This window comes from Oncorhynchus nerka, linkage group LG13, assembly GCF_034236695.1.
Source record: "Oncorhynchus nerka isolate Pitt River linkage group LG13, Oner_Uvic_2.0, whole genome shotgun sequence".
Classification (NCBI taxonomy): domain Eukaryota; kingdom Metazoa; phylum Chordata; class Actinopteri; order Salmoniformes; family Salmonidae; genus Oncorhynchus; species Oncorhynchus nerka.
This window is the reverse complement of record NC_088408.1, coordinates 61364441-61378742: the sequence shown is the minus strand read 5'-3', so window position 1 is coordinate 61378742 and position 14302 is coordinate 61364441. Positions and strand designations below refer to the sequence as shown.

At 45.4% G+C, this 14302-nt stretch overlaps 1 protein-coding gene across 5 annotated transcripts in view; it reads left to right on the top strand.

The window, feature by feature from the left end:
- Positions 1 to 14302, top strand: part of LOC115139780 (cytosolic carboxypeptidase 1-like) — a 41822-nt gene that overhangs the window by 20819 nt on the left and 6701 nt on the right. For 4 of the 5 annotated variants that reach the window (XM_029677547.2, XM_029677546.2, XM_029677550.2 and 1 more), the window contains 15 exons: positions 2433 to 2526; positions 2607 to 2644; positions 2872 to 3080; positions 3345 to 3522; positions 4653 to 4747; positions 5005 to 5121; positions 5655 to 6331; positions 6597 to 6698; positions 6778 to 6864; positions 7025 to 7173; positions 7335 to 7422; positions 7813 to 7957; positions 12175 to 12325; positions 12455 to 12635; positions 13931 to 14060. In XM_029677547.2, coding sequence (XP_029533407.1) covers positions 2433 to 2526; positions 2607 to 2644; positions 2872 to 3080; positions 3345 to 3522; positions 4653 to 4747; positions 5005 to 5121; positions 5655 to 6331; positions 6597 to 6698; positions 6778 to 6864; positions 7025 to 7173; positions 7335 to 7422; positions 7813 to 7957; positions 12175 to 12325; positions 12455 to 12635; positions 13931 to 14060 — 2441 coding nt within the window. The remainder of the gene's footprint in view (positions 1 to 2432; positions 2527 to 2606; positions 2645 to 2871; positions 3081 to 3344; positions 3523 to 4652; positions 4748 to 5004; positions 5122 to 5654; positions 6332 to 6596; positions 6699 to 6777; positions 6865 to 7024; positions 7174 to 7334; positions 7423 to 7812; positions 7958 to 12174; positions 12326 to 12454; positions 12636 to 13930; positions 14061 to 14302) is intronic. The other variant, XM_029677548.2, reaches the window with a different exon arrangement.

The following is a 14302-nucleotide window of genomic DNA, read 5'->3' as shown; positions in this document are numbered from 1 at the left end:
TTTAATCGTTGCTGTGGGAACGACATCTTCAACGCACGTTCTAATGAACTCGAACACCGAATCAGCGTATTCGTCAATGTTGTTGTCTGACGCAATACGAAACATATCCGAGTCCACGTGATGGAAGCAGTCTTGGAGTGTGGAATCAGATTGGTCGGACCAGCGTTGAACAGACCTCAGCGTGGGAGCTTCTTGTTTTAGTTTCTGTCTGTAGGCAGGGATCAACAAAATGGAGTCGTGGTCAGCTTTTCCGAAAGGAGGGCGGGGCAGGGCCTTATATGCGTCGCGGAAGTTAGAATAGCAGTGATCCAAGGTTTTGCCAGCCCTGGTTGTGCAATCGATATGCTGATACAATTTAGGGAGTCTTGTTTTCAGATTAGCCTTGTTAAAATCCCCAGCTACAATGAATGCAGCCTCAGGATGTATGGATTCCAGTTTGCAAAGAGTCAAATAAAGTTCGTTCAGAGCCATTGATGTGTCTGCTTGGGGGGGAATATATACGGCTGTGATTATAATCGAAGAGAATTCCCTTGGTAGATAATGCGGTCGACATTTGATTGTGAGGAATTCTAAATCCGGTGAACAGAAGGACTTGAGTTCCTGTATGCTTTTGTGACCACACCACGTCTCGTTAGCCATAAGGCATACGCCCCCGCCCCTCTTCTTACCAGAAAGATGTTTGTTTCTGTCGGCGCGATGCGTGGAAAAACCAGCTGGCTGCACCGACTCCGATAGCGTCTCTCCAGTGAGCCATGTTTCCGTGAAGCAAAGAACGTTACAGTCTCTGATGTCCCTCTGGAATGCTACCCTTGCTCGGATTTCATCAACCTTGTTGTCAAGAGACTGGACATTGGCGAGAAGTATACTGGGGGAGTGTGTGTGTGTGTATTTCCTTTTTATTTATATATTTCCTTTTTATATTTATAAAGTTTATATATATATATATATATATATACTGCTCAAAAAAAAAAGGGAACACTTAAACAACACAATGTAACTCCAAGTCAATCACCCTTCTGTGAAATCAAACTGTCACTTAGGAAGCAACACTGATTGACAATAAATTTCACATGCTGTTGTGCAAATGGAATAGACAACAGGTGGAAATTATAGGCAATTAGCAAGACCCTCCCAATAAAGGAGTGGTTCCTCAGGTGGTAACCACAGACCACTTCTCAGTTCCTATGCTTCCTGGCTGATGTTTTGGTCACTTTTGAATGCTGGCAGTGCTTTCACTCTAGCGGTAGCATGAGACGGAGTCTACAACCCACACAAGTGGCTCAGGTAGTGCAGCTCATCCAGGATGCCACATCAATGCGAGCCGTGGCAAGAAGGTTTGCTGTGTCTGTCAGCGTAGTGTCCAGAGCATGGAGGCGCTACCAGGAGACAGGCCAGTACATCAGGAGATGTGGAGGAGGCCGTAGGAGGTCAACAACCCAGCAGCAGGACCACTACTGCTCCGTTGTAGGGAGGTCATACAGGCACGTGGAGGCCACACACACTACTGAGCCTCATTTTGACTTGTTTTAAGGACATTACATCAAAGTTGGATCAGCCTGTAGTGTGGTTTTCCACTTTTTAATTTTGAGTGTGACTCCAAATCCAGACCTCCATGGGTTGATAAATTTGATTTCCATTGATAATTTTTGTGTGATTTTGTTGTCAGCACATTCAACCATTCAACTAAGAAAAAAGTATTTAATAAGAATATTTCATTCATTCAGATCTAGGATGTGTTATTTTAGTGTTCCCTTTATTTTTTGAGCAGTGTATATATATATATATATATGAAATGTGTTGCTCTAGATTGTAGGAAATGGCAGTTACAGGTGTTCAAAAAACACACACAAAAAATACCAAAGGGGGTCTCTACCCCCCGGCTGTACTCAGCAGCACAACCTTTTTAAAAGGGGGATACCCCTGATCAGAACCATACATTTGACAGACAGTTATTAACCTAATGTACTGTTGTCATAGGCAGGGTTCTCCACAAAGAATGTTAGAGAGGCGCTGTGCTGCCTTGTGTACTGGCTGCACCACTATATATACACACAGAGTTTACAAAACATTAAGAAAAGTGTAGATGAAGGGGAGGAGACCGGTTAAAGAAGGATTTTTAAGCCTTGAGACAATTGAGACATTGATTGTGTAGGTGCACCATTCCAGAGGGTGAATGAGCAACTCAAAAATTGGATGGTGTTCCTAATTTTGGTATATATATACTTAAAAAAAGAGGCAATCTTAGGCACTAGATTGCAGGAAATATCAGTTATAGGTGTTAATAAACGCAACAATCTCTAAATGCATAGGGTGGCACTGCTTATTGTTGCCATAGGAACCATAAATCTGAAGGACAGTTACTAACCTACTGTAGCCAACTCCTATATGATGTTATTGTGGAGGGCACTGAGGTTCAGTTTGTTTGTCTTCAGCTGTGAATGCTGTGTCCCTGGGGAAGAATGGAGTGCTGGAGCTCATGTTCAAAATCATTGGACCCTACAGCAAAAAGAACACCAGTCTGCTGAAGTAAGTGTGTGTGTGTGTGTGTGTGTGTGTGTGTGGTGGCTGTTTTTGACCCCTTTCTCTGGATGTCTTTTACTTAACAGAGTATCCCTGGACACACTGGGGGCCTTGCTCAAATCCAGTAAGTACTTTTTTTTCGCCCTCTCTCTGCAGTGTCTAAGGACAATGTCGTGGTTTTTCAGTAACAGTGCTATTGTCTGTGCCGATTACCAACCAGTGTGTCCTTCCCTCCCTCCCCCGCTCGCTCTCTCACTCTATCCACCCCTTTGTCCTTCCCTTCCTCTCTCCATCACCCTCCCAATCCCTCTTTCTCCCTCCTCTCCGTTCATCCAACCCTCCCTCCCTCAGAGACGAATGCCCGGCGGGCGGTGGACCGGGCCCATGTGCCCGTCCTGCTGTACATCTACCAGGACTGGCACCGCAACGACACGCGCCACCGCCACATGTTGATCCGCAAGGGCGTCCTGGGCTGCCTGAAGAACATCACCAACATCAAGCTGGGCCGCAAGGCCTTCATCGACGCAGACGGGATGAGGATCCTCTACAACACCTCTACTGTGAGTACGGTGACAAAACTTCCAAAAAGTAGTGCCGGAGTCTGGTGTAGCAGTTTAAGTTCGCGACATACTCCTGGCGACGGGGGTTCGAGCCCCTTCTCGCCCCCCCCTCTGTCTATGCACCTAGCCTTAATCCCAACTCTCTCCTCACAACACCCTCACCTCGAGTCTCACCTTTTTCATTACACCAACACTGATGGTAAATGATGAATCTGATGACGGTGTGGATGACGATCAGTAGTAATGATGGTGATGTGTTTTTAGGAGTGCCTTCCAGTTAGGACTCTGGACCCTCTGATCAACACCTCCAGCCTTATCATGAGGAAGTGCTTCCCCAAGAACCGCCTCCCTCTGCCCACCATCAAGAGTGTCTTCCACCACCAGCTGCCTCACGTACCGGCAGGAGGACCCGTCGCTCAGCTCTACAACCAGCCCCTGGGGGGTGAGGCTCACACGCATACTATACTCACAATGCTTGAGAGCCACTTAGATCACCCCAATGGTCATTGCACACAGTTTACTCACACGCTCCACCACAGATGTCCCTTTCAGGAAGACCCATATACCAGTTCTACACCAAAGCCCCCATAGGGTAAGACTTGTCACAATAAGTAGTAGCCTAACCGCTACGGAGTCACACTCCTCAGTCTAGTATCACACTACTAACACAGTAGAATACAGTCTCCTCTAACATTAAGGAACTCTTAACTCAAGAACTTTCACTCTTACTGACTGTTGTTCATTGATGTCACCTCACTCTTTAAGCCATGTGCCCGGCTGCCCAATCAAGATGCCAGATGTTCTCTCTCTATCTCTCTCCTCATCTCATTTCTGTCTGCTTATTCTCACAGTTGCCTGCAGGGTCGTTCCACCTCAAAAAGCACAAGAAAGAGGATTTTGTTACACTGTATACTGGCCTTGTGGTGTGTGAAGGATCCAGGGGTTCCTCATGTTTTGCTCATTGGTCGGAGGAAGTTTGGTCCAGATAGTTTTATAGGTTACTATATTTATTGAATCCTGTAAATTAAAAGGGCTAATTTGGGTGCAGTCAATTAGCTTAGTTTCTCGGAGATCAAATTATATTTCAACAAAATAATGTTGCAGGAATGTTTATCTTATATGTTGCTGTGGAAACCATTTCATAACAGTCTGAGATGGTGGGGAGGGGGGCAAAGCTTGCTGAAATGATATGGAACGACACTGCAATCACCTCTCCTCTCATCTAGTGCACAATCCAACCAACCAATCTTGGCTGAGTTTTGCAAAAATCAGATCATATTTAGCATTGGGATCATTTACCATTGGATTTAAGATTATTTTAGTGTTAAAGATAAAAAAACATTTAAAAAATTGTTTATATTTTTTGGAAACTCTCCCTAGACCCTGTAACCAGTCCGGTTACGCCTTGATCTTGTAAACTGAAATTATAATTCCAATTTCAATTGTCCTCAATGCTTCTCTGAGAAGAATGTCAGTTTACTTCCTGGATTCATTGAAACCCAGATTTACTGAATAATGAATAGAACTGGAATTGAGCCCAATCTTGCCTTTGTCCCCGTGTGTGGTTGCCAGTGGATGACGTGGTGGACGAGAGCGACGATAACGATGACGTTGAGACCGAGAACGACACAGAGAACGAGGAGGAGGATAAGGACCACCACGCCAGGGTACAGGAACCATGACCGCAGCCTTTTTCATTTAAACCACACCTTGTTTGACTGACCGCAAAATGACCACAGGACAGGTGACACTGCAGTGACCAGACCAACAGTGTGACCGCAACCACTACTGACCACCACCACAGTTGCTCCCTGTCCCTGTTCTCTCTGAAGTTAGAGTGAAAACATTTGAATACACTTTTTTCCCCCACTGGGATCCAGCTCCTGCTTATTTAGGTGTCTGATGACGTGTTCTCCCCTTGCAGAATGACGACATAGAAACGGACATCAATAAACTGCGACCCAAAGAGACCCATAGCAGGCCATTTGAGGAGCTGAAGATCTATGAGAGATTCTTTCTGGAGCTCTCCGAGGATTTCCAGGTAATGCAGGACAGACACCCTTTTGTGTCTTTAGTTGAATCTTCAACATCAAAAAATCTGATCAATATTGTAACATTCCATTTTAAAACCAGTGATTCCCCTATATTCATTGCCACCAATCCAAAATATATTATTTAAAATATATATATATATACAGTACCAGTCCAAAGTTTGGACACACCTACTCATTCCAGGTTTTTTATTTCTTTTTTTACTGTTTTCTACGTTGTAAAATAATAGTTTGTTCGAGTCACTCAGGCATAAGCCATGTCAAAAAGTGTAGAATTGCAGGAAATGATCTTTAAAACAGCAGAATATTGTCTGCGGCCAAGACGATGTTCTCAAAAATGTTCACCATTGGCCAAGCCCACTACCACGCCCCCCCATGCTAACTTTGCCACCGCTGCTGAAAAAACCCTAGAGGAAACACTGTAAAACATACAGATGTGTGTTTTTCATGAGTTGACCACAATGGTAAGTGGTCAGAAAGCTGCCTGTCGTCCTAAAGTTCAATCTCCTTTGTGTGTCTGCAGAGATTTAACTTTGATAACCCAAAGAGCGGTGTGACGGCCACCCCGGCAGCTCCAAAGTCTCAACGCCCCATCATCATTCCCACCGCCCAGGCCTTGCCCCCGAAATACCCAACTGCCGCCCCCCTCCAGAAGGAGTGCCACCTGGCCAAAGGTGAACAACCCCACCCTGAAGCATCTCCTCTGGCCCCAGCCCCCACCCCGGCCCCAGTCCATACCCTGGACACCATCAACATCACCAAGGACCACGATGGCTGCTGTGACCACAGCCAAGTCCGACCACAGCCAGGGCTAGAGCAGGAGCTTGTGCAGGGGATGGAGCGGGTGGCCCTGGAGGGGACTGGGCCTCAGGGCGGGGCAGGGGGTGGAGGAGGAGGGGTCAACAGGCACTATAGACAACCTCCCCTGCTGGCTGGGGGTGTGGCTGCCCGGCAAGGGGGCGGGGCAGAAGAGATGTTAGCAGAGGAGTGGGCAGAGGAGGAGGGAGGCGAGGGGGCGGTGCTGGAGGTGCCGGACACGGCGTTGCTCCTGCCGCTCCACGACCCTGACCTGTACGTGGAGATGGTGAAGAGCACACGCTCTGTGCCACAGTACTCAGAGGTGGCCTACCCAGACTACTTTGGCCACGTTGCGCCCACCTTCCGAGAACACATCCTGGAGAGGGTCTATGGCGTGCAGAGGTGAGACCCCTAGACGCTGATCTAGGTACGACAGCAGTGTGTTTCTTTTGCACTCCCTCTCCCCCTTGTTTGAGATTAAGAGAACTGGACCAGTAGCTGGAATCAGTCAAATCACTCAATGTCTCCTTGTGCCACCTCTTTCCACTGAAAATGACTTATTTCCGGTAGTCGGGTGGCTCAAAGTAGTGTGGAGTCAAAGTGAAGGGTTGGTGTGTTCTGTTAGTGCTCTCCCCTGCTGCAGCTGTGTGATGATGATGTCACTCAGTCCTCTGCCCCCCTACAGGACTAAGATCTTCCAGGACATTGAGAGGCTGATCCACCCCAATGACATCCTTGATAAAGTGGTCTACGACTTGGACATACAGAGGTGAGCGTCATCATCTTCAGTCCAGGAAACTTGGTGTGGGTGTCTGTTGGTCTCACGGTGTGGGTGTCTGTTGTTTCAGTTGCCCGGTGATTGATGACGGTGAATCTCTGAAGTTCAACTCTCAGTTTGAGTCTGGCAACCTGAGGAAGGCTATTCAAGCCAGAAAGTGAGTATTGTGTCCCATTGTTACGTAAACTGGGAACAACATCAAAATAAATGCATTTTTTCAAGTATTTGTTAAATTCAACTTTGTCTCCCGTGCCCACATGTGTGGCCCGTTTTGGTTTGTCTAAAGGTTGAGCTGATGTGATCTGTGTGTGTTCCAGGTTTGAGTATGACTTGGTCCTAAACTCTGACATCAACAGTAACCACTACCACCAGTGGTTCTACTTTGAGGTGAGCGGCATGCGCGTGGGAGCGCCCTATCGCTTCAACATCATCAACTGTGAAAAGTCCAACAGCCAGTTCAACTACGGTGAGCGACTGACTGCCTTGGTCATTTTTTGTTGCATTATTTAGCCTTTGATGTGTGGCAAAGCTAGAAATGGTAATTAGATAGAAATGCTAATTCAGTATGTGGTGTGTGTATATAATTAACCTCTCTTTAGTAAATTGACTGCATGTACTGTTTTGCAGGTATGCAGGTGCTGATGTACTCTGTTCAGGAGGCCATTAGTGGCAGGCCCCGTTGGGTTCGCACCGGAACGGACATCTGTTACTACAAGTAGGTGTGATTGTCCTACTTTACCCCTCGAGCAGAGTCGGTATGACACAGCCCACCGGACAAGTAGTGCACCTGTCAGGAGAAACGAGCCCCGTTCCAAAACTTCTAAAATGCATCCTTCCGTCTGGGCCTGTTCCTTGACGTAACCACCGATCTAAATTGGTTGTAATAGGGAAGGTAACCTTGCTTTCTCTTATCCAATAACTTCCCGATCTGTGTTTACCCCAAGCAATCGAGGAAGGAAGGAAGGTATTTGAACAGGGCCATCAAATAGCTTACTTGTTGGTCACTTTGGTAGGTCCTGGTGTCATGAGTGTGACTTTGTTCGCTGGTTTCTGTTTGTCATTCTCTCTAGCATTTGTGAGATTTTCAACCTCCTTTTTTACCCAGAAACCACTTCTCCAGGAGCTCGATAGCGGCAGGCGGTCAGAAGGGGAAGTCCTACTACACAATGACGTTCAGCATGACCTTCAACCACAAGGACGACGTCTGCTACTTCGCTTACCATTACCCCTACACCTACTCTACTCTGAAGGTACTATACACTGAGTGTACAAAACATTAAGGACACCTGCTATTTCCATGACATAGACTGACCAGGTGAATCCAGGTAAAAGCTATGATCTCTTATTGACGTCATTTGTTGAATCCATTTAAATGACTATCGATGAAGGGGAGAAGACGGGTTAAAGAAGGACTTTTAAGCCTTGAGACAATTGAGACATTGATTGTGTATGTGTGCCATTCAGAGGGTGAATAGGCAAGACCAAATATTTAAGTGCCTTTGAGCGGGGGTATGGTAGTAGGTGCCAGGCGCACCGGTTTGTGTCAAGAACTGCAATGCTGCTGGATTTTTCACGCTCAACATTTTCCTGTGTGTATCAAGAATGGTCCAGCACCTAAAGGACATCTAGTCAACTTGACACAATTGTGGGAAGCATTGGAGTCAACATGGGCCAGCATCCCTGTGGAACTCTTTCAACACCTTGTAGAGTCCATGCCTGTTCTGAGGGCAAAAGGGGGGGTGCAACTCAATATTAGGAAGATGTTCCTAATGTTTGTTATACTCAGTGGCCGTAGCTTGCTATATAAAGCAGGCAGACAGGCATTGATGCATTCAGTTAATGTTTGATTGAACGTTAGAATGGGCAAAACGAGTGACCTAACAGCGCAGTACAACAGTGGTGTGCAGAATGGCATCTCGGAACGCACAAGTCGTCGATCCTTGTCATGGATGGGCTATTGCAGCCACACCGGGTTCCACTCCTATCAGCTCAAAACAAGAAGTAGCGGCTCCAGTGAGCACACAATCACCGGACAATTGAGGAGTGGAAGAACATCGCCTGGTCCGACAAATCCCGGTTCCTGTTGCGTCATGCTGATGGCAGAGTCAAGATTTGACATAAACAGCATGAGTCCATGGATCCATTCTTCCTGGTGTACCACCAATCTGCAGCAACTGCGTAATGCTATCGCGTTAGCATGGACCAACATCCATGTGTAACGTTTCCAACTTGTAGAAACCATGCCCTTACAAATTCAGGCTGTTCAGGAGGCAAAGGGGGGTCCGACCCAGTACTAGATGGGTGTACCTAATAAACTGGCTGATGAGTGTATATCACTAGCCCTATACCTACTCTACTCTAAAGGTAATATATTTCTACACCTACTCTACAGGTATAAAAGATAACTAAACTCTGGAAAAACTGTTTCATAGTTTTGGAGATTGAACATGTTAATTAGTTGTGGTGCAGTGGCTTGCGAATTGGCATTTTCTCTATTTGGTGCCATACAACCTGAAATTAAAATTGATTGTTGGGAGGTTTGTACATTTAGATTTACACAACCTGCCTACAAATTTGAAGATGCAAAATGTTAGTTTTTTTGTGAAACAAACAAGAAATAAGAACAGAACTTGAGTGTGCATAACTATTCACCCCCCCTCCCCAAAGTCAATACTTTGTAGAGCCACCTTTTGCAGCAATTACAGCTGCAAGTCTCTTGGGGTATGTCTCTATAAGCTTGGCACATCTAGCCACTGGGATTTTTGACAATTCTTCAAGGCAAAACTGCTCCATCAAGTTGGATGGGTTCCGCTGGTGTGCAGCAATATTTAAGTCATACCACACATTCTCAATTGTATTGAGGTCTGGGTTTTTGACTAGGCCAAGACATTTAAATGTTTCCCCTTAAACCACTCAAGTGTTGTTTTAGCAGTATGCTTAGGGTCATTGCCCTGCTGGAAGGTGAACCTCAATCCCAGTCTCAAATCTCTGGAAGACTGAAACAGGTTTCCCTTAATGTCCCTGTATTTAACGCCATCCATTAATCCTTCAATTCGGACCAGTTTCCCAGTCCCTGCCAATGAAAAACGGTGTTCTCGGGGTAATGAGTGTTCTCTGGATGGTATTCTCGGGGTGATGAGAGGTGTTGGATTTGCACCAGACATAGCGTTTTCCTTGATGGCCAAAAAGCTAAATATTCTTCCATATGTTTGGGGAGTCTCCCACATGCCTTTTGGCAAACACCAAACGTGTTTGCTTATTTTTCTTTAAGCAATGGCTTTTTTCTGGCCACTCTTCCGTAAAGCCCCGCTCTGTGGAGTGTACGGCTTAAAGTGGTCCTATAGACAGATACTCCAATGGGATGTAAAAATTATTTTTTTATAACCCAACCCTGATCTGTACTTCTCCACAACTTTGTCCCTGACCTGTTTGGAGAGCTCCTTGGTCTTCATGGTGCCGCTTGCTTGGTGGTGCCTCTTGCTTAGTGGTGTTGCAGACTCTGGGGCCTTTCAGAACAGGTGTGTACAGTCGTGGCCAAAAGATTAGAGAATTCCCACAAAGTTTGCTGCTTCATTGCGTTTAGATATGTTTGTCAGATGTTACTTTGGAATACTGAAGTATAATTACAAGCATTTCATAAGTGTTAAAGGCTTTTATTGACAATTACACAAAGTTGATGCCAAAAGTCAATATTTTCGGTATTTGCAGTGTTGACCCTTCTTTTTCAAGACCTCTGCAATCCTCCCTGGCATGCTGTCAATTAACTTCTGGGCCACATCCTGACTGATGGCAGCCCATGCTTGCATAATCAATGCTTGGAGTTTGTCAGAATTTGTGGGTTTTTGTTTGTCCACCTGCCTCTTGAGGATTGACCTCAAGTTCTCAATGGGATTAAGGTCTGAGGAGTTTCTTGGCCATGGACCCAAAATATTGATGTTTTGTTCCCCGAGCCACTTAGTTATCACTTTTGCCTTATGTCAAGGTGCTCCATCATGCTGGAAAATTGTTTGTCACCAAACCGTTCCTGGGTGGTTGGGAGAAGTTGCTCTCGGAGGATGTGTTGGCACCATTTCTTATTCATGGCTGTGTTCTTAGGCAAAATTGTGAGTGAGCCCACTCCCTTGGCTGAGAAGCAACCCCACACATGAATGGTGTCAGGATGCTTTACTGTTGGCATGACACAGGACTGATGGTAGTGCTCACCTTGTCTTCTCCGGACAAGCTTTTTTCTGGATGCCTCAAACAATCGGAAAGGAGATTCATCAGAGAAAATGACTTTACCCCAGTCCTCAGCAGTCCAATCCCTGTACCTTTTGCAAAATATCAGTCTGTCTCAGATGTTTTTCCTGGAGAGAAGTGGCTTCTTTGCTCCAGAAGTCTTTGCCTCACTGTGTGTGCAGATGCACTCACACCTGCCTGCTTCCATTCCTGAGAATGCTCTGTACTGGTGGTGCCCCGATCCCGCTGCTGAATCAACTTTAGGAGACGGTCCTGGCGCTTGCTGGACTTTCTTGGGCGCTCTGAAGCCTTCACAACAATTGAACCGCTCTCCTTGAAATTCTTGATGATCCGATAAATGGTTGATTTTGGTGCAATCTTACTGGCAGCAATATCCTTGCCTGTGAATGCCTTTTTGTGCAAAGCAATGATGACGGCGCATGTTTCCTTGCTGGTAACCATGGTTGACAGAAGAAGAACAATGATTCCAAGCACCACCCTCCTTTTGAAGCTTCCGGTCTGTTATTCGAACTCAAATCAGCATGACAGAGTGATCTCCAGCCTTGTCCTCGTCAATACTCACACCTGTGTTAAAGAGAGATTCACTGACATCATATTAGCTGGTCCTTTTGTGGCAGAGCTGAAATGCAGTGGAAATGTTTTTTGGGGGATTCAGTTCATTTGCATGGCAAAGAGGGACTTTGCAATTCATCTGATCACTCTTCATAACATTCTGGAGTATAGGCAAATTGCCATCATACAAACTGAGGCAGCAGACTTTGTGAAAATTAATATTTGTGTCATTCTCAACTTTTGGCCATGTGTGTGTGTATATGTATGTGTGTGTATATATATATATAGATATATAGATATATATATATAGATATACTGATATCATGTGACACTTAGATTGCACACAGGTGGACTTTATTTAACTAATTATGTGACTTCTGAAGGTAATTGGTTGCACCAGATCTTATTTAGGGGCTTCATTGCAAAAGGGGTGAATACATATGCACACACCACTTTTCAGTTCTTTTTTTCATTTCACCTCACCAATTTGGACTATTTTCTGTATGTCCATTACATGAAATCCAAATAAAAATCCATTTAAATTACAGGTTGTAATGCAAAAAATAGGAAAAACCGCCACGGGGTGAATACTTTTGCAAGGCACTGTACTACTCTACTAGCCCAACGGAGGTCCACTGTTGTGTAAAGCCTCCTTATTAGCTGTGTTCCTGCCCAGATGCACCTTCAGAAGCTGGAGGCGCTGCGGACCCCTCAGATCTACATGCGCCAAGACATCCTGTGTGAGACTCTTGGTGGTAATAGCTGCCCCCTCCTCACCATCACCGCCATGCCCGAGTCCACCAGCAATGACCAGATCTGCCAGTTCAGTGAGTACTGACTGACTACTGTGGTGGGGAATGACTTAAATATATCACTGTCTCTCTGTCACATTACTGTCTCATCCTTCTTTTGGGGGTGTTGCTTAGTGTATTTTTATGTGATTTGTGTGTGTCCAGGGAACCGTCCTCTGGTGTTCCTGTCATCGCGAGTGCACCCAGGGGAGACCAACGCCAGCTGGGTGATGAAGGGCACCCTGGAGTTCCTGATGGGTAGCAGCCCCCTGGCACACAGTCTCAGGGAGGCCTATATCTTCAAGATAGTCCCCATGCTCAACCCTGACGGAGTGGTCAACGGCAAGTAAGTGTACACACATACACACACACACACAACTAGAATGTGCGTATGCACGTGTGCACATACTTGGCATGGGCACACACAAACTGAATACTACAGTGCCTTCAGAAAGTATTCACACCTCTTGACCTTTTCCACGTTTTGTTGTTACAAAGTGGAGTTAAAATTGATTGAATTGTCATTTTTGGTCGACGATCTACACAAAATAATCTTATGTCAAAGTGGAAGAAAAATTTGAATATTTGTGAGAGAAAAAAAGAAGAAAAATAGAAAACGAATTTATCTTCATTAGATAAGTATTCAACCCCTTGAGACATTTTAGTATCACCTTTGGCAGAGATTACATCTGTGAGTCTTTCTGGGTAAGTCTCTACGAGCTCTCCAAATCTGGATTGTGCATCATTTGTCCATTTATTATTTTCTAAAATTCTTCACGCTCTGTTAAATTGGTTGTTGATCATTGCTAGTTAACCATTTTCAGGTCTTGCCATAGATTTTCAAGCAGATTTAAGTCAACACTGTAACTCGGCCACTCAGGAACATTCACTGTCTTCTTGGTAAGCAACTCCAGTTTAGATTTGGCCTTGTGTTTTAGGTTATTACTCCTGCTGAAGGTGAATTCAGTTTTCTCCTATCACAGTCATTAAACTCTGTTACTGTCTTAGTCACCATTGGCCTCGTGGTAAAATCCCTGAGCGGTCTCCTTCCTCTCCAGCAACTGAGTTAGGAAGGATGCCTGTATCTTTGTAGTGACTGGGTGCATTGATACACCATCCAAAGTGTAATAAGTAACTTCACCATGCTCAAAGGGATATTCAATGTAATATTTTTGTTTTTGTTCTTATTTACCAATAGATGCATTTCTTTGCGAGGTATTGGAAAACCTCCTTGGTCTTTGTGGTTGAATCTGTGTTTGAAATTCACTGCTCGACTGAGGGACCTTACAGATAATTGTATGTGTGGGGTACAGAGATGAGGTAGTCACTACAAATTCATGTTTAACACTATTGCACACAGCATGAGTCCATGCAACTAATAATGTGACTTGCACATTTTCTACTCCCAAACTTATTTAGGCTTGCCAATAACAAAGCGGTTGAATACTTAAAAAATGTCAGCTTTTCATTTGTAATTAACATTGACAATATGGGGTATTGTGTGTAGGCCAGTGACAAGAAATCCCAATTAAATCCATTTTAAATTCAGGCCGTAACACAACAAAAATGTGGAAAAAGTCAAAGGGTGTGAATACTTTCTGAAGGCCGTGTGTATAACAACAACTCTGTTTCTCCCTCCAGTCATCGCTGCTCTCTGAGTGGGGAGGATCTGAACCGACAGTGGCAGAGCCCCAGCCCTGAGCTGCATCCTACCATTTACCACACCAAGAGCCTGCTGCAGTACCTCGCCGCCATCCAGAGGGCGCCACTGGTGAGCCCAACCACGCTTACGTACCGTAACCGCCATATGCGTGCCGTAGCCCACGATACCCTTACAGCCGCTGGTCGCACGTGGCTAACTCGGTCATGCTAACCCTTAGCCATAACCTTAACCTTGTCACTTTCCCTAACGGTCGTGGCGGTAGAGCCAGACTGACGAAGTTCGACTGTCTTCATAAATTCAGTCGTCCACTTCACTGTTGGTGACTTGAGTCCTCTCCCTTACCTCCCTCT